The following is a 21,025-nucleotide window of genomic DNA, read 5'->3' on the forward strand; positions in this document are numbered from 1 at the left end:
AAAAAAAAAAAAAAAAAAAAGGAAGACAGGAAAAGATTTTAAGACTTAATAGTTAAAAGATCAAGAGATTAGGATTTTAGGATTCAATCATACCTTTTGCTTGAGACGAATTTATCAAACTTGAAAAACAGTTTCTCCTTCTGCCTGGCAGTAATCCTGTTATCAGGAAGAAAAAAAGATGACATACTTCATAGCTCAAGCCAACCCAAGAAATGTTTTTCCAGCCTAGTTTCTTTGTTCAAGACTAACAGAAGAGTTTGTAGGGCTCTGAGCTAGCCTTGTTTTTATTTGTCCTATTCTACAGGTGAGAAAATATTAATTAGATAGGTTAAGTGACTATCGCATAGAAGGGCTGAGTGACCCAATCCCCGAGAACTGTCAGTTCTAACTCATGTCAGCCCATAATTTCTCCAGGGAGATGTTAATAAACTGTAGCCTGGTTAATCAGACTGGAATTTTTTCTTTACAGATAACTTTTTTTTTTTTTGGATACTCAAAGTAGAAGTCATTGGCAGCATAATAATGACTATGTGTACAACACTATAGCTTTTAAAATAATTATTACCATTATTTCATTTAATATTTACAATTACTTTATTGTACTCATGGATTTTTTCAGTAAATATGGGTATCTGCTGTGTTGGACTCTGGGGATAGAGTCTTAGACAAGACCTAGTACTTAATCTCATGACCTCAGATCTGGTAGAATTCTTAGGAAGGTTTAGTGGTTCTCCCTAATGTTGGTAACATGGACTCCAGGTTTCATCTTTTTTGAATATTTGCATACTCCCTACTTGGATGCTTCTAGAGATGTAGAAATCATGCCAGTCCTTTTAATTTTAGTAGGTATTTGTGTTGTGCTCAAATGTAATTTTATTGTCTCTTCAACCTGGTTTCCTTAGTTCTGCCTTTTGGGGCTTCCTAGAACATGTATACTTTTTTTCCCCCCCTCCATGAGCATTCTTAAGAGATTTAAAGTTAATGATTCTGACTCCCAGATTCCTCTTTTCCCCAAAGTAAAGAACCCTAAACTTTTCCAAAACTGAGTGAGGTAGCATCATTGTCCATGTGCTTAGCCTTTGAAACCCAATGCAGTGGCTCTTTGTACTCTGACTATTCCTTCTCATGCTTTTTCTGTATTCCTACAGTTACCTTGTGGGAGATGAACTGTGGGTCGTCATGGAATACTTGGCTGGAGGCTCCTTAACAGATGTAGTAACAGAAACCTGTATGGATGAAGGTCAGATTGCAGCTGTGTGCCGTGAGGTAAGGCCAAGATCCAGCCTTGAGCAGGAAATAACTTCCACGTTTCTGTCCATGAAAGTTCCTGGGTATGTGGAAGCAGAAGAAATTAATGTTGACATGATTTATCATATTCATATAATATCTGTATAGTATCTATCATCATGATTTTTTCTTTACAGATAACTTTATTCAGCCCATTGTAGAAAAATGAGAAAATACCAGGAAGTATATATTCAACCACTCATAATTTCAGTCTTTAAAGATAATTATTATAAACACATCATAATAGTTTCTTTATTTCTTCTCTATGGACAGATATTTTAATCATAATTTTATTCTGCCTTTCTGCTTTATATGTGTGCCATGAAGAATATAAAGCAGGATAAGAAGTTAGTGGTAGGGAAAATACTATTTTATTTTTTCCATATCTTATTGGTTTATTATAATTAGACATAATGATGGGATGTATTGTTACATATTTGTACATACACACAATATAAAAATATAATTTGGCCAATATCGTTCCCCAGCAGGAAAAGTACTATTTTAGACAGAGCAGTCAGAGAAGGTTTCACCACAAATGTGAGTAAGCATCTGAATGATTTGTAGAAGCAAGCCCGCAAAAATCTAGAATAAAATACTTTGGAACAAAACAAATCAAAAACAAAGCTTAAATATTCTCCTTTCTCCTTATTGCTATTAAATGTCTAGGGTTTGTAATATGCTGGTGTAGGAGGAAAAACAAAAAGCACTCCACAAGGCTTCCAAGAGAAACAGTGTTCTCAGAGGATAGCCAAATCTTTACATTTCCATTAGAGAAAGAAGATGAAGGAGATATTCAGAGATGTTGAGGATATTGGGTGTTTTGTTGTTGAGAGACTGGAACTTTCCAATGTGCAATAATAGAAAAGTTAGGAAATTGGGGAAAGAGTAAAGGATTAACTGAGTTCCAAAATTTTAGGAGTCTGAGTATAATGGGTATGATAGATCTGATATTGTAAGACATGGAGGCACACAGATGAACTTGCATATTGTATATTTAGTTAATGTTAAAAAAAATATGTGAAATCAATACTACCCTAGAAAATATGATCACTTTTGCATTAATAACTTTAGGATATGGAATGCACATAAGTAAATTAGTGGAATTCATATCAGGCTGGAATTCTTTTTTTAAAATTTTTTTAATTTTTTAGTTATAGTTGGACACAACACCTTTATTTTATTTATTTATTTTTATGTGATGCTGAGGATCGAACCCAGGGCCTCACATGTGCTAGATGAGCATGCTGCTGCTGAGCCACAACCCCAGCCCCCAGGCTGGAATTCTTGAGAGTTCTTTCTTTGCTCTACCACCTAATGCATTGTTTCCCAACCTTCCTATCTCCTCCTTCAGGAGCCTTTTCAGATGTTTTACCCCCCCACAGTTATACCCTCCTCTCATGAAAATTTAATACCATAGATGTACTGTATAATTGTGTACATACTATGACCCTCTGGAGGGTCACAAGACATTATAATATCCCAGAAACCAACTTTCACTGGTTGAAAATGCATGCACGTGTGTACTTAGAGAAGTTATTTTGCTTCAAATTATTTTATCTGTAAAGTGGAAATTGCAAAACTAACATTGTATATGAATCAGAAAACATTTTGAAAAAAGTTTAAATGTTTAACATAAGTAGGTGGTATTACTTTCCTTAAAATCTAATACACATTATTATCCCCCTTTTTAAACTGCTTATTGAGTTTTAATTCATATCTCATATTACTCAACCGTTTAAAGTATATAATTCACTAGTTTTTAGTATATTCATAGTTACACAACTATCACCATAATGAATTTTAGATCATTTATCTCAATCCAAAAAAAAAAAAAACAACTTCAGGGGCTGGGGTTGTAACTCAGTGGTAGAGTGCTTACCTAGCACATGTGAGGCACTGGGTTAGATCTTTAGCACTACATACAAATAAATTAATAAAATAAAGGTATTGTGTCCATCTACAACTAAAAAAAAAATAAATAAAAGAAACTTCATACCCAGTAATAGTGTCTTCCCATATCCTGCACCACAACTAACCCTTTGCAACCACCAATCTGTTTTCTATCTCTGTTGTTTCCCTGTTCTGAAAATTTCATATAAATGGAATTCTATAATATGTGCTCTTTTGTGACAAGTTTCTTTCACTCAGCATGTTGAGAAGATTCAGCCATGTTGTATCATGTATCAGTACTTCATCCCCAGCCCCAGGAACCAACTGCTAAATAATATTCCATTTTATATATCCATGCATAGATATTTAGATTATTTTCTCTCTTTTCTTCTTCTTCTTTTTTGCTGATGGGGAAAATGCTGCTATGAATATTCATATACCAGTTTTTGTTTAGACATATGTTCTCATTCTCTTGGGTATTTATAAGTAGAATTGTTGGTCATATGGCAACTGTATATACTTAACATTTTGAGGAACTGCCAAAATGTTTTCTAAATTGGCTGTACCATTTTATATTTCCACCAACAGTGTATGAAGTTTCCAATTTCACAAGATCATCCTTTTGCTCCTTAATTTTTTGGTACTAGGGATAGAATCCAGGGGACTTTACCACTGAGCTAAGTTTCTGAGGTTGTCCTTAGATTTGCGATTCTCCTGCCTCAGCTTTCCAAGTCACTGGGATTTTTATGTGCACCACTGCACCCAGCCTTGAAGCCTTGCTTAAGGAAATATCATAAGGTAAAAGACAGCATGGAATGTAAAAAGTATGCTTAGCTGGGAGATAGAAGAGTTGGTTCTAGATTTGGCTGTGCCTCTGATTTGGGGCAAGTCCTTTTATTCATGGGCGCTTATTTCCTATATTTTAAAATGAGGAGGATGGATTAGTTGATTTTTCTCTCAAGTTTTCTGTATTATATATTCTTCTTTTTCTCTTTCTTTACACTACTTAAATAGTGTCTGCAGGCTCTGGAGTTTTTACATTCAAATCAAGTCATTCACAGAGACATCAAGAGTGACAATATTCTGTTGGGAATGGACGGCTCTGTCAAGCTAAGTAAGTAGGACTCTGAGGAATAATACTTCTCTCCCTCTGTGGCCCTGACTCCTATAGGATGGCATCATATAATAAAGAGAGTCTATTATTTCATGGGAACTATGGCTTTTTTTATTATTCAGTATTATCATAGAACATCTTTTCATTATTTTTCCATCCTTTTATATCTTTAGAAAGGAAAAACAAATTGCTGAATATCTACTCTGTGTTGGGTCCTGTGTCAGCACCAAAGGAACATTTTCCAACCTTGAAGAATTCTCAGATTACTACAAGAGACTTGTAATGAATAATTAGAAAAAAGTTTTGTATAATTTCATCATTCATTTATTTACTCAGCAAACTTTTTCTGAATGTCTATTATCTGCCAGCCCCTTTGTGGGTACAGATGAATAAGAATACAATCCTTTTTTTTTTTTTTCGGTACCGGAGATTGAACTTGGGGGCACTGGACCACTGAGCCACATCCCCAGCCTTATTTTGTATTTTATTTTGAAATAGGGTCCCATTGAGTTGCTTAGTGCCTCACCATTGCTGAGGCTGGCTTTGAACTTTCAATCCTCCTGCCTCAGCCTCCCAGGCTGCTGGCATTACAGGCACACTGCTGCACCCAGCAAGAATATATAGTTTTTACTATCAAAGGCCTCCTGATCTAAATGAATTTATAATTTCAATATAATGTGAAAAGAACACCAGGCAGAACAGTTTTTTCAAATATATAAAGAGAGTTGTCTAGACAAAGAGGTTGTGTCACAGGTAGATGAGAAGTTTATGAAAGGACTGTCAGCAGCCTCTGGCCTAATAAGGAACTGATGTTTTAAAAGCCAGGCCATAACTAGTTGTAGGTGATTGGGGCTCCTTTCAGGGACTTATGTTCAGAGAGTAAGGCAAGATTCTGGTGTATGGGAATGGTTTTCAAGAATAAAACAGAATTGGGCTAAGCAGGTAGGGCCAAAATGGGCTATTTTGATTTTAATGCCTAGTCCTTCTGGGTTGAGGAAAATGTAGGAAACTGGTATGATGTTCCTTATATTCTTCCTGCTTCTCTTCAGGGGTGATCAGGAAATAGTCTAGGTATTGAGCATGAAGGTGGCAGTAAAGTAATTCTGATTTGGTGAGATAAGGGGTTGCAGAGCTGGGTGGCAGAATGACCCTGACACCTATGGGTAGGCACACTATCAGCCCTTATTGAAGGAGTACCTAAATGCCTGACTTTCTTTAATTTTCCTTTTCTAGCTGATTTTGGATTCTGTGCACAGATAACCCCAGAGCAAAGCAAACGAAGCACTATGGTGGGAACTCCATATTGGATGGCACCAGAGGTTGTGACACGGAAAGCCTATGGGCCCAAGGTTGACATCTGGTCCCTGGGCATTATGGCCATTGAAATGATTGAAGGGGAGCCTCCATACCTCAATGAAAACCCTCTGAGAGTAAGTGTTACCAATCCTATTTCAAGGTATTTGCGCTATTGTCTCTAGTGCCTGGAAATGGGACTCGGGCTCTTCTCTCTCTATTACTTTAAACTTGAATATATCTTTTTTGAATAAAAGTAGGCCCTGTTGAACTTAAAATATAAATGCTGGGGCTGGGTATGTACCTCAGTGGTAGAGCACTTGCCTACCATATGGCAGGGCTCTGAGTTGATCCCCAGTACTGCAAATAAAAATAACTATATACGTTTATATGCTGAAGAAAAAAATACTAAAAGCAATTCATTAATTTATTCAATGATTGAGTTTGTGTCACATGCAAGAAATTGTTGTAATGATAGAAAGACAAATTAATGCATAGTAATTGATGATAAGTATGTGAAAAAAAGCAGAGTGAGAGGTAAGAAAGCAATGAGGAAGAAGGCAGAGTATGCTGTTGTATTTAGAGTAGAGAGAGAAATTCTCTCTTGTAGGTTATTTTAGCAGAAACCTAAAGGAAGTAAAGGAGTAAGTCATGAGATTAATCTTAGGCCAGGACTTGATTTGAAAGTGTGCTTGTGGTATTCTGAGGATAACCAGTGAGTGAGAAGGATGTAAAATGGTAGCCAAAGTCAGGGAACTACTAGAGGAACCAGCAGGTACCACCTTGTAGGCCCTTATGAGAACTTGACTTTTATTCTACAGAGTTCAGAAATCATTGTAAAGTTTTAGCACTTTTATAGAAAATAGACTGTGAAAGACTATTGTTGTAGATCAGACAGAGTGGTGGCTTAGACATACTCAGGAAATGTCTTGAAGGAATAACTGACAAGATAGATTCTATATTAGAGAAAGTGGAATCCATAATGGCTCTGAGGTGTTAGGCCTGTATTGCTGAAAAATTCAGTTGCCATATGTTGAGATGGGGAAGAACATAGTAGTAAAGAGTGGCTTTTTTTTGTGGTAGCGCACACCTGTAATCTCAGCGACTTGAGAGGCTGAGGCAGGAGGATCACAGGTTCGAGTTCACCCTTAGCAACTTAGTGAGGCTCTGTTTCAAAAAATAAAAAGGGTTATTATAGCTCAGTGACAAAATGTCCCTAAGTTCCCATTACAGAGAGAGAAAGAGATGGCATCGAATATCTTGATTAAAAATGTTCATTCAGGGACTGGGATTGTGGCTCAGTAGTAGAGCGTGCGCCTTGCACTTGTGAGGCACTGGGTTTGATCCTCAGCACCACATAAAAATAAATAAAGGTACTATGTCCATCTACAACTAAAAAAAAAATTTAAAAAATTATTCATTCAATGAAATCATGGCTTTGCTGATAAATGGATGGAACTGGAGAATATTATGCTAAGTGAAAAAGTCAATCCCAAAGAACTAAAGGCTGAATGTTTTCTTTGATATGCAGATGCTAATTCACAATGGCGAGGTCAAAGAATAGAGATATTTTGGACTAGACAGAGGGAAGGGAAGGGAAGGGAAGGGGGATGGGGGTAGCATACATGGTCACATGGGTTTGAGTGATCCTTAAGTCATATTCTTTCCAGAACACCACAGCTGCTGCTTTGTATCCTAGATCATAGGATAGCAGTTAACCATATTTTTAGAGGGGGTTTCTGGGAGAACTTCATTTGGAGCTCAAAGTGATTCTTCACTTTTGTTGCTAGGCCTTGTACCTCATTGCCACTAATGGGACTCCAGAGCTTCAGAACCCAGAGAAGCTGTCATCTATTTTCCGGGACTTTTTGAACCGCTGTCTTGAGATGGATGTGGAAAAGAGAGGTTCGGCTAAAGAGCTATTGCAGGTAACTAGCCCCTCTGCAAGTAATCACCTAATTTGAGGAATTATTGACCAAACCTTTGAACTTTTTGAACTTCATTTTTGTCTGTAAGGTTTTATTTATTATAGAAGTAGGTTTTTCTCCTGCTAATTCCTATGCTCACCCTAGCCTTATTCTTGGGTCTTTGCTTATGATATTCCCTTAACCTCCTCCTCAGCCTATTAAAATTGTAGATATTCTCCTAGCTTAACTTTAGATCTACTTTATGATCGCCTATTGATCTTTGCCTGTATCTTTCTTTAGCACTTCCTTCGTTTTGTTTGAATTTTGAATTTGTCTTGCAGAGTTTGGGTCTGTGAGAGAAGCAGCTCTCTGACTTAAGTCTTAAACAAGTTAGACTTTATTGGAATAAATTCAAAAGTACATATGAGATCTGGGTTCTGCCAAGTGTAAACCATTAGTCTCTAGGATCCTTTGGGACTACATGACTCCTTATAGCAAATAGTACAATATAGAGTCCCTTTTGCCTTTCGTATGACTTGTGTTCTGGAAACCCTGGATATTGGGAGTACAAATACTATGCTAAGCCTGTGATTCGTGAAGATATTTTTAATTAAGTAAAAAATTATAGTTATTGAAAGGTTAGTGCCCTCTAGAGTTTTCTTCCTGATATAATAATATAGCTAATAATAAATGCGTTATTAGATCTTTACCACTAGTAGTGTTTTATATTTATTTATAGTGTTTTATATATATATAGTAACATATTATACATATGTGTGTATATATGTCTCCTCCTGACCGGTGAGAGAAGTGGGGAAAGCACGCCCTGACTAGGACGAGCCAAGAGAGGTAAAGGTCGACTGGTGGCCTGCACCTAGCCCTCCCTCCCTCGCTGGAGGACAATCAGACGCACCAGGGAGACGAGTGGAAGCAGGATCTTGTTTATTGAGGAAGTACACACAACTTATATACTGCACAGGAGCCAATTAGGATAAAGGTCAGAGGAGTGGAGTGAGTTCACATCACCCATCCCATAGTCAGCAAGGGAAGGCACGAGCTGTCCATGAGGGAGGAAGAGTCCTGGACATATCCTGGACATATCACCACCCACCCACAGCACCGCATCCTGGCTGATTGCCAGGAGCCATCCCAGCCACATGTGCGGCCCCAAGACCTGGAAGCAGGCAGCCATGCCCTATATATATATATATATATATATATATATTATACATATATATTATAGTTATAGGTCCTGCTGTTCCCATTTTTTACAGGTGAAGAATGGAGATTTAGTAACTTTTCCATGATTATATACTTGACAAGTGATAGATCGAGGATTTCAGTCTATATCTGTTTGGCTTAAGTGTACATCCCCTTGGCCACTGTTCTTGCAGATTCAAAAAGTGTCAGAACTGGAAGGTCTCACATAGGGCTTATCTAATTTACTTTATTCAGAAGAGAAAAACTGAGTTTTCCCAGTTGGGTTTGGACCACATTGCTCTCTTACCTCAGAGAAGAGCTGTAGAAAATGTGATCTGAGAACACTGGTTCTTTAACTTGCTAGTATAGATTGTAAGTACTCAAAAACAAAACTTTTAGACTCTTAAATCATGAATTTTTTAAATTTATTTCTTCTGTGAGAACACATGTATGAAAAGAAATACATAGGATGATATATTTTCATGATTTAACCAATGTCTTCTATTCCTTTCATAGTTATAATAATGTCTTCTCAGTACTTCTTTATACCTTATCTTTGTCCCTGTAGAATTTGAATCAATTTTCAGCAAAGAATGTTTGTATATGTTCATATAAAGTCTGACTTAGCAAGGGAATTAAGTATAAGTGTGGCAATTAGATGTTATAATTGAGTTAAACATCATATTAGGTTCTCAGTTTCCTTTGCAGCTAGGACAGAAATGAAATCTGGGGCTGGGGTTGTAGCTTAGTGGTAGAGTGCTCACAAAATAAAGGTATTGTGTTCATCTACAACTAAAAAAAAATTTAAAAACAAAGAAATGAAATTCTGATAGTTCCTTGTATTTCTTATAATAAAGAAACATTCTACATCCTTAAGACACAAAACTTTTTCCCTACTAAATATAAAATTTAAAAATAATTAGATAAGAGGCTCTGAGTTACATTAAAAAAAAACTGTTTTGCATTAATAGTTTTACTGAAAATGTAGATGCAGTTTTTATATGATGTTCCCCCTAAATGGTCCTATTTAAAAGCTGAGGGCATGACCCAAAACACAGCACAGTAAAAATGATTTGAGAAAAGACTAAGATGTTGAAATCTTCACTGAATTAGTTAGCCTTACTGGATTCAAGGATAGAACATTTTGAGCCAGGCATGATGGACAATGCCTGTAGTCCTATCCACTTGGAAGACTGAACAGGAGGATCCCTTGAGCCCAGGAGTTCAGGGCCAGCCTAGCAACATAATGATACCATATCTCTTTAAAACAAAGAAACAAAACCCTGCTAGGCATGGTGTTGCAAGCCTATAATCCCAATATTCAGGAGACTAAGGCAGGAGGGTCACAAGTTCAAGGTCAGTCTTTGAAACTAGACCCTGTCTTAAAATTTAAATAAATAAATAAATAAATAAATAAAATGGGGCTGGGATGTACCCTAGTCATAGAATGCTCCTGGTTTCAATCCCCAACATAGGGGGCAGGGTGGGAAGAGAAAGTATTGCTTTTAAAATGAAATATTACATTGTACCACTAGGTCATAATCAGTCAATACCTTTCCCAAAGATAATTATTATTCTCATTATGACTATTGTTTAGTCTTATCTAATAAGAAACAAAATCATTTAATATGAGTTATCTTGTTGGGATGGTGCTGTGTGCTTGTAACCCCAGCCACTCAGGAGGCTGAGGCAGGAGGATCACAAACTTGAGGTCAGCCTCAGCAACTTGGTGAGATCCTTAACAACTTAGCAAGACCCCATCTCAAAATAAAAAATAAAGAAGGCTAGGGATGTAGCACAGAGGTAAAATGCCTCTGAGTTCAATCCCTGGCACCAAAAAGAAAAAAAAAAAAAGATAAAAACTGTTTGTATCTGACCTTTTTTATTCAACATGTCTGTGGGATTCTTTTTGTGGTCAGTTCATAAATTATTTATTCATTTTATTGCTGTATGATTTTTTTGTATAGCATCATATAAATGTAGCACTCTTCATTCTTCCATTCTTTTGAACATTTTGGTTCTTTCTAGTTATTGGCTTTTGTAAGTAAAACTTCTTTGAACATGCTTGAATGTGCCTTTTGGTGGTTACATAAATTCATTTCTCTTAGGAATATGCCTAGGATTGGAATTGCTTGAGTATAGGGTAGATGTATGTTTATGTGTAGGTAGTTACTGCCAGTTTTCCACAGTGGTTATCTCATAAAGATAACCTTCATTTGGGGATGATCTGAAGCTCTCCAGGCAGCACCTTGCATAAACATGGGTGCCTCTATGTCTTGTAATATGCTAAGGAAGAACAGTTAATAGTAATGTGGTTTTTGCTCTTTATCTCCTTTCTAGCATCAGTTCCTGAAGATTGCCAAGCCCCTCTCCAGCCTCACTCCACTGATTGCTGCAGCAAAGGAGGCAACCAAGAACAATCACTAAATCGAGTTCACCCCAGCCTCATTGTGCCAAGCCTTCTGTGAAATAAATGCTCATTTCAGAAATTCCAACCCCTGATGCCCTCTTCTCCTTGCCTTGCTTCTCCCATTTCCTGATCTAGTGCTCTCAAGATTTTGATCCTGGAAACCATGTGTACAGCACTGAAGAGAACTAAATTAGGTGACTTCTGATGGAAGACCATTTCTAAATTGGATTTTCTTCTGATTTCTGGACATGAGGGTGGTTTATGATAAAGAGTTTACATGAATAAACCTTAGACCCCTATTTCTAAATAGCAAAATCTCAACCACCCCCACTTCTTGCCCCCCACAATCAGTTCTTGACTATTTAAATTTAAGGTTTGATAACATTATTAATTTGCAACCTTGAGATTTCTTTAGTGCTTGCTTTTCTGTGACTGAATTGCTCAAACACCTCATTGAATTTGAAAACCAGAACAGCTTGGGAATGCCATGGGGTTTGATAATCTGCCAGGGACATGAAGTGGCTCAGCTTCCTGGACCATGACTTTGTTGCAGCTGATCCTGACATGGGAGAACTACTATGTTTTTCTTTGTGTGTGCTTCTAGCAGCTGTTTGGGAGGACCTTGACTTAGTAGTGCTCCCCATGCTGTTTCTTGTGAAATGGCCTTGGCTATGTAGCAGCTTTTGATTCCCTGCATCCCCTAGGCTGCTGCCCCCAATCTGTCCTTGTTTATAACACTGAGAGGTTTCCATGCTGAATGAGGGCAATGAGAAGTCAGGAGGAAAAAAATGCAGCTACTTTTAGAGCAAGGCTGGGCATGAGCACCTGTCCTGCTATATTTATGTGATGTTTCAAGAACTCAGCTTCTTTTTCTGTCTGGGATAAAGAACTGAAAGGAACTCAGATCTTCTGGTGGCCTAAATATTTAGGTCAAAGGAAAGGGTCTGCAAATCTGAGACTAAACATTAGTTTGGGATGGATTTGGTGACCTAAGATGATATCCTACCAGCTATAAAGGGACCCTGTTTTTAAGATGCATGGCCAATCTCTTTGCAAACAGAAATGCTTACACTGGGTGTTGGGGATGTATGCTACCTCCTGCAATCATTGTGGTTTTGGTCCTCCCACTATGGTAGGATGCCTGGCCAGCGTTGTGGCTTGTCATGTCAGCCCCACTGACTACCTTGTCATGCTCTGAGGTACCACTGCCTCAGTAGCACAAATTTCTATTTCCTTCAATAAAAGAAGATGAAAATATTCTACTTGGACTATGCCTTCCTTTCTTCCTGCTTTTCCTTTTTTTCTTTTCTGAATTTTTACATGAAATAATGAATATTTATTCTTCCTGAACCATTTGAGAGTAAGGTGCAGATAGGATGCCCTTTTACCCATGTATACTTCAATGTATATTCTTTCTTCTTGGTTCTTATAAATTAAGGAAAATGGACCAAAAACATTTGTACTTTTTAAAGAATAATTATAAACACATACGTATCCACCACCCAAATAAAGAAATGGAACATCATCAGTGTCCCAGAACCGTCTGCATCTTGCTATTTCTTTTCTCATTACAGTCCCCACTCCAAGGGAGAATAACTAACCTGGTTTTTTAGTGAAATCACATTCTTAATATCTTTAAACTGTTAACATATCTATATGTATTAGTTCTGCCAGTGTTTGAACTTTAAACAAACATCATTTTTCCATTCAAATTTAAGAGAGATGTAGTTGTATATAGCAATGTTCATTTATTATTGCTGCTGTAAACATGTGAGATGAACATTTTAACTTGTCTGAGGCTAATTCTCCGAGGACTGGCTCCCAAGGCTCTGAAGAACCTTGCAGAAATTGACTGGGGCCAAATGCTTAAGGCTGACAGCCTGGCAGAGTTCTCAAGTGGCTAATCAAGCCATAGGTTGTCCACAACTACAACAGTGAAGCTTGAGCCCCAGCCCTGATCACACTAGAAAAGTACTTCTTTCTCCAAGGTGGCACAGCCAGTGTTCTGTTCATGTGGTACTATAACTGGATCCCAGCTCCTAATCATACTGAAGAGGCTAGTCCTTCCTAGGTATGCAAATTACAATCACTACAGCTCAAGGCTTGGAGTCCTCGTCCCAGAATATGACATCTGGGGCCTTCTAGATCACTGTGTCTACCCTAGAAGGCAGAGTTTCTACACACTGGCTACTATTCCTATCACCATAATTTTCCTGTCACCATAAATTTGCACCATTAGTGAACCTGATGTTTCCAGAAGTCCTGGAATATATGTTGCTCGATCAGCTGCCCTAATCTATTTAATAATTGGTACAGTAACTGGGGTACTGTGGAAATAAACCAATGAATTAGAGAACCAAGACTTGGTGGAAAAATTCCCTCTTGAGACAGGACAGCTGGCCAGTCATCTTTAAGGATTGGGATTGTGCATCACTAATTGGTTGTAGGAAACCTGCCAAGCCAAGGACCTTAAGAGTTATGTTCCTGAGAACACAGACCAGGGGGTGAGGGAGGTCACCTAGGATTGCATTCCAGGATAGTGGTTTTTAAGTCTTGGAGTTGCCTGGGAGACTTTCACCGTAAAGAAGTCTGAAGCACTAGCTCCACTAAGTTTCTGAGAATCTTCAGAATAGATTTAGGTGGGGGTTAGCAGCCGGCTCTTCTGGCATAGAATTCTGTGATGGTTACTAATGACCTTGGAAAAAGGATCTCATGAGGGGGTAGTATATATTAAGGGGGAGGCTGACCAGTTCTGAATGAATTAAAAACCCTGATGTGTGGAATGTGTCTTCTGATGATCAGCCCCTTGTGTGAACAATGGTATATGACCTTACCTGAACAGAGCCAATCAAATGGGACCCTGACCTGACTTTCTTCACCTGGATGGCACAGTGTTATTAAGATGTTGCTTGCTCCGGGTAAACAGGAACAAAGATTTGGAAGGCCTAAAGTGGTAGTCCATGTGAAATTCATATTTATAAAGAGCTTTAGTAGAAAGTATCATGGAGATGAAGTCCCACAGTCTTCTCCCTGCAAGCTGGAGGGAGACCTAGACAGTTGGGGCACGTAGTTTGGAGGCCTGAAAGACAGAGAGCTGATGGAATGAGTTCCAGGCAGACTCAGAAGGCCTGAGAACCATTAGCACTGAATGCATATGAATGTTCCAACTCAAGCAGCCTGGCAGAAAGCAAATCAATCTTCCTTTGCCTTTTTGTTCTATCCAGGACTTTAACGGAATGGATGCTGCACACCCACATTTGGAGGGCCATGTACTTTATTGAGCCCACGAATTCAAATGCTAATCTTTTCTGGAAACACTCAGAAATAATTTGTTACATGCCTTACATGGGCTATCTGGGCAGCCCATGGTCCAGTCAAGTTGACATATAAAATTAATCATCACCTTCTTATCTTTACCTCCTGGTGAAGGAGATAACCTTAATTATGACCAAGTGGCTAACAGCTCTTACAATTAGGTGATGATGACTTTTAGAATAAGGAGTCAAAAGTGATGAGATGGATGCCCCTGCTGTTGTTTTATAGAGGAAAAAAACCTAGCAGCACAGGAGTTCCTCCATGCAATTGCTGAAAGGACAAGTAACAATTGGTTTGCATTTGTATGAGATAGAAAGCTAGATGATGGTATAGTCCATCCAGAAGAAAGGGGTGATAAGAGTCCAAAGGCTGTACCCCTTCACTTGGAGGTTGTGATGGTAATCTGGTAAGTGTGATGAAACCTGAGGAATTGTTAATAATTTTCCCTCTAGAATCTTAAGAGTTGTCCAAGTACTGGTTGTCCTATGGACTTCCCAACATATAATTTAGGCTTTATAGGGATGACTGTTTACTGGGATAACTAGACAACCACTCAGTCAGTAGAAAATTATTCATGTCCAGCAGCTTAACACAGTACATTTCCGTGCCTTTTACTGCCTGCAGAGTATAGAGGCAAGAGAAACCCTCATAAAAATTGCTGCTTGTCTGATTCTACATATGTCTTGAATACATCTATCCCCAGGGTATTAGTTTTCTATCGCTGTGTAACAATTCCTACTAACTTTGTGACTTAAAACAACAAATTATGTATAAGGCCCCAGATTCAATTCCCATCCTGCACACACACACACACACACACACACACACACACACACCCGGATTCAATTCCCATCCTACACACACACGCGCACGCACACACATACACCCCCTACAAATTATCCCACGGTTCTTATAAGTTTGGCCATGGCTTGCTTGGATTTTCTGCCCAGAGTATCATCAGGGTGCTGGTTGTGTCTATGGTTTACATGGTGCTTGGAGTCCGCTTCCAGGCTGGCTAATTGTTGGCAGAATTAATTTATTTCCAAGTAATATAATATAATTGGAATCAAATGGCTGTTTCATTTTGGTTTGGTCACAGTATGTGTATCCTTGCAGAAGCCATTTGCAGGTTTTCAGATCTTTATAATGAATATAATAATAGTATCTACCTCTAAGGTTCTGAAGAAATAATGTATGTAAAACATTGAATACAATCCCTGGAACTTAGCAAATGTAGTCCTGTTTTGAAATGCTTACAATAAACTGGTTTGTCAGGAGACTTTATGCCAACTATTGACTCTCACTAGCACTAAAGTGGGGGGTCTTATAGAAAAATCAATAACTGGGAGCCTAAGCTGTACTTATATATCTTATCCAATACTGATTTCTGGCCAATCAAACATTGGTTAAAAAAACTTGTATCTGTCTGAGGCTACTTGAAAATACTTTGTTCAAAAGACTGAGCTTTTCTCTCCTCCATAAAGTTGCTAAGGGATAAAATGCCTAATATTAGTATTTAGTATCTCAGATTTGTTGTTCCAATTTTCTTGTGATATATTAAAAGCCAGAGTATTAATTTCAATGAACTTTTGCTTTAAAGGAGATTCACTGCTTTCAATAAAAGGAATATTTGTCAAACAGGAATGCCATGTACATTTAGCAAAAATAATTCAAGCTTTGAGCCTGATTCACTGTTGCTGCATGGTTGACTATGGTCTTGCATCAAGCCTCAGCATGCCTCTAAGAAAGAGAAGTCAAGGGCTGGCACTTGACAGTGAGATAACATATGTACCTACAGGTCCTATATTTAACCCATTTTTATGTCACATTATCATTTTGCAGGTTTGGATAACTGCCACTTAAAACCGCCCTTTACTATATATTCATTCTTTTATAAAAATATATATTTTTTAAACTGTAGAGGAACACAATACATTTATTTAACTAATTTATTTATATGTGGTGTTGAGGCTCAAACCCCATGCCTCCCACATATTAGGCAAACGCTCTACCACTGAGCCACAACCCCAGATCCTATATTCATTCTTTTTATTTATTTGTTTATTTTTATTTTTTAGTTGCAGTTGGACACAATACCTTTATTTATTTATTTATTTATATGTGGTGCTGAGGATTGAACCCAGGGCCTCGCATGAGGTAGGCGAACACTCTACTGCTTAGCCACAACCCCAGCCCCTATATTCATTCTTTAGTCTAAGCAGTGAGTAATTAGATTGCTCTTATGGTAACAAGAAAGCTACAAATGGTAGGGATAGCTATTTTCTTGACTTCAGGCTGCAGGGAAGTTAGGAATTGGTTATGTTTTATGACATTACTGAAATATTTTGCTGAGACACCTGTACACAAAGGCCTATACACAAAGGCCTAGGTGAACATGTGCCACTCTAAATGTTTAAATAACAATGGCTGTGTGTTTCTGTGAATATGTGTGTTGAATATTTGAAACAAGCCTTAGAGATTGCAAACTCTTTTGTGTTGTTTGTAGAATTATCCATAAGGGGCTAGGATTGCAGCTCAGTGCTGGAGTGCTTGCCTCACATGCATGAGACACTAGGTTTGATCCTTGGCACCACTTAAAAATAAATAAATAAATAAACAAATAAATAAAGGTATGTGTCCATCTACAACTAAAAAAATGTATAAGAAAAGAATTATCAATAAGATAATAGTGCAACAACAATCACTAGGAAAAAATAAAAAACTTTATCTGAAGTTTGTTTGCCTCTTGTGGAAACTATTTGACTAAGGAGAGGATCTATTCTAAGAAGAATGGTGGACTTTTAAAGAAATGACTCCTAAACATTCAGTTTGTAGCTTCAAAAGTTTTTAAAGTTTTCTCTAACACAGTTTTATTTGAGTTAATTTCTCTCTCTCTCTCTCTCACTCTCTCGCCTAGGATTAGACAGGGCCAACCAGACTTTGAATATTCACTGCAAAAGGGCAGTTTAATTAGATAAATGAAAAATCTATAAATTGAGTCAGTTCTTTCAGGGGGGGAAAAATCCCTCCCAGTTATCAATAGGAATCTGTGGTTCTAAGAAACCACATAAAGTCCCCAACTCTATTTTCATTACTGATTTTTTAAAAAATATTTTATTGGTTGTTGATGGACCTTTATTTACTTATATGTGGTGCTGAGACTCGAACCCAGTGCCTCACACATGCTAAGCAAGTGCTCTATCACTGAGCCACAACCCCAGCCCTCATTGATTTTTAACCATCAAATTTTAATCCTCCCACAGAAATGTATTAAATACTTATATTCATTGAAATAAGAATGTTATAATTAAAGTTATTTAGTAAGATCTTTTTACTATTCTGTTCAAATGCTTTGGGTTTGTTTTGCTTGTTGGTGAACCTTTAAAACCAGGAGTAATAGGACCAGACCTGTGTTGCTCAAACCTGGGAACAACCACTTCAGTTTATTTTATTCACTGTTGATAAAATATGAGGGAAAATGTCTCTCAAGAAGTAGTCACAGCCAGGTGCTCTGGCACACACCTGTAATCCCAGTGGCTCAGAAACTAAGGCAGAAGAATCGCAAAATCTAGAGCCTGGGCAATGTAGAGAGACTCTGTTTCAAAAGAAAAACAAAAGAACTGGAGGTATAGCTCAGTGGTAGAGCAACATGGGGTTCAAGTCCCAGTACAAAATAATAATAATAATAATAATAATAATAATAATAATAATAATAATAATAGAATTGGAATTTTAGAAAATCTACACATAACAAAAGATTATGTAACCCTGAGATTGCTGCCTAATTTCACGGGGTTCCAACTGCTGTGTGAAGGGGAAAGCAGTAATTCCAGATGGGAGTTAGGAAGAAGAGGGTAAATACCTCAAGGCTCAATCTGTTTTTCTCCCTCTAAACTCTCATCATCCCACCCAAGTCATCTTCCCAGCTGGTTACTGGAAAGCACACTCCAGAGAATTCAGCGAGGTCAGAAAAGACGCAGCCCAACCACCTTATTCAAGTTAAGGATTGATGGGTTTGTAGCTTCTGGGCACTTATTTAACCATCCAATTAACTGATATATGTCAAGTATTTTACTAAGCATCAGTAATAAAGAGATGAGTTAGATGTGGTCTGGCCAGCAGCAAATAGATTATAAAACCTCAGAAAGACAAAATAGGTAATTGTCATCAATGTGGCTATTACAGTAATAGGAGGTTTATTTGGAGGGAAATATGGGAAACACAGCAGGAGATATACAACTGAGTCTGCTGGTGAGGAACAGGGATGCCCAAAGGCTTCTTGAGCTCTCAAACCGATAAAAGAGTTTGGGGAGAGCAGGTTATGACCTGCTGTGAGTTATTCCATTTTATAAAGCAGTTTGCCATTAGTTACTCCATTTTGTATATAAGTGCTGGGATACAGTGACTCCACACCTTATTTGCACAAGTAAACAACCACCATCTGCCTAGTACAACCATGAAGCAGAGACTGATAAATTAATTGTGGTACCTGTGAATGTACTAAATTAATCAGAAAGACACAGATGCATGGTGCATCAATCCCATATCAGAAACACCAAGCCCGTGAGTTTATCAAACACACCAAGATCACCAAATGAAGCAAACCCCTCACATAAGATCCATAAAAGGAGGAATACCTTGGGACCAGACTTGGTGGCACACTGATCCTTTCATTTGGTTACTCCTCATGAAACTTGCCCAGGAAATCTCCATAGCAATGAACCTTCATTTCTGTCCCGGGGCTTCAGCTCAGCATCGTTTCTCCTGCCTGTGATGAGGATTCATGGCTTACTCCAAGGTGATATCTCAAGCTGACACTCTGAAACTGCTGTCCATCTGGACACTGGCCTAGAATAAGTTCCACTCTTTTGACAGCTCTGTGCCCTGAACAAGTTCTTTAGCTGGTTCATATTCTTTTCTGATCACCTATAGCGACTCTTTGCGTTCATATCTGTTCTTTCTTTGCTCTCTCAATTCAGCCTCCTAAAACCCTTTCTTAGCCTCTCTCTCTCTCTCTCTCTCTCTCTCACACACACACACACACACACACACATACATATTTTAATATAATAGGTTTATGTTTATATGTATTTATATTATATACATGTTTATATTTATATAAAAATATGTATCATATATATAATTGTGAAGGTGTGATATGTGACTTGAGTGTTATAGACATTAGTAGTTTAAATTGGATGGAATGAAAGAACTTGTAATTGCCCAGCTTATGACTGTTAGGTGCAGGACAGGCTGAACTAAGTTGTCTGCAGGGCAGGTTGAACGAATGTTAGCTGCAGGGTAACCCATGCACTCAAACCCCCTCTGTCTAGTCCTTTATCACCTGTTTGCATCAAGTCTGAACACTCAACCCCACTCAAAGCTGAACACTCAATCCCTACTGGTCTGGTGCAACAGAAACCCACATCTGACCCCTGCCTCATCTGCCTGAAGACAGAAGATGACACCCTTAGAAACTACTGTATGATCAAATCACTGTACACCAACAAGGCAGCTTGCAGACCCAGAGACCCCATTAGATTTGGGCTAAGAAAACTCCCTCCTGCCAGGCCCCTCTCTTGCTCTTGGTCTCTTCTCTTGATCTCTCTTCTCTTGCTTTTGCTCTCTCTTGCTCTCTTTTACTTCTCTCTCTCTCTCTCTCTCTCTCTCTCTCTCTGTCCTCTGTTGCACTGCTGCAATAAAGATCTTTTGGTCGCTCCGAGTGTTGTGGTCACTTTCCTTTCAATGACTATCTGCGGACTCACAAGTATTTGGTGAACTGCAGTCTCTAAAAGATGTATAGCTTGTGAATTTATTATTATTAAATAAATTCTAACATTGTGGGAAGACACCAGAGTGTTTGGTCTATGTTAATGGCATAGCTCGCTCACAACCAGTTAGCCAGGTAAAAATTGTGAGTGGGAAGTGGGTAAGTCTGCTAGTCGGGACAGCATGAATAAAGACGTATATAGCGTAGGGAAGTAGTACAAGAGGTTTGGTTTTGCTGGAGTTTTAGTATTAGTGGGAGGGGGCGGGCAAGAAGCTTAAACATTTTAAAAACTTTTTAAACTGTGGTATGGAGTTTAAGCACAGTCAGATCTGCATTTTTAAAAGACTGACAGTGGCTCTTTCAAAGAGTTTGGGAGAGGTAAACCGGAAGTAGTGAGATTCTTTGGAAGTTTGCTGGAGTAACTACCACAATATAGCAGTACCTAACTGACTGGTATGCACGGAGATGTTTAGGGGCCTAGAGGGCATTGAAATGCAATAAGAGAATGATGGAATGATTAGGAGAAATGGATAGGAAGTATTACAATAGGCAAAATTCCGTCAGGATCTCAGAGAGAGAGAAGAGATTACAACAGAAAGGGAAAGGTCAAGAAGATGACACTTATTTCCGACCTTGTCACTTAGTGATTTGGAGCCACAGGAGATAGAACAGGTTTGAAAGGAAAGATAATGAATTTAAGCTAAAGTTCGTCGAGTTCGAGGTGTCCATAGCTGGACATGAAGATGGAGACAACTAACCGGAAGTCGGATATAGTGATCTAGAGCTCAGGAATGAGGTCAGAGTTAAAAGAAACATCATAGTCAAAGATTAAACAA

The 21,025-nt window shown here is 38.2% G+C and overlaps 1 protein-coding gene across 1 annotated transcript in view; it reads left to right on the plus strand.

Annotated features, from left to right (window-relative positions):
• The window catches only part of Pak1 (p21 (RAC1) activated kinase 1), a 78,175-nt gene extending 65,809 nt beyond the window's left edge, over nucleotides 1–12,366 (plus strand). Inside the window, exons 8-12 of the mRNA XM_048788004.1 lie at nucleotides 1,149–1,266; nucleotides 4,195–4,294; nucleotides 5,528–5,724; nucleotides 7,378–7,515; nucleotides 11,035–12,366. Of these exons, the coding sequence (XP_048643961.1) occupies nucleotides 1,149–1,266; nucleotides 4,195–4,294; nucleotides 5,528–5,724; nucleotides 7,378–7,515; nucleotides 11,035–11,121 (640 nt within the window). The 3' untranslated portion in view covers nucleotides 11,122–12,366. The remainder of the gene's footprint in view (nucleotides 1–1,148; nucleotides 1,267–4,194; nucleotides 4,295–5,527; nucleotides 5,725–7,377; nucleotides 7,516–11,034) is intronic.
• Nucleotides 12,367–21,025: the final 8,659 nt, after the last annotated feature.

This window comes from Marmota marmota, unplaced genomic scaffold (genome assembly GCF_001458135.2).
Source record: "Marmota marmota marmota unplaced genomic scaffold, marMar, whole genome shotgun sequence".
Lineage (NCBI taxonomy): Eukaryota > Metazoa > Chordata > Mammalia > Rodentia > Sciuridae > Marmota > Marmota marmota.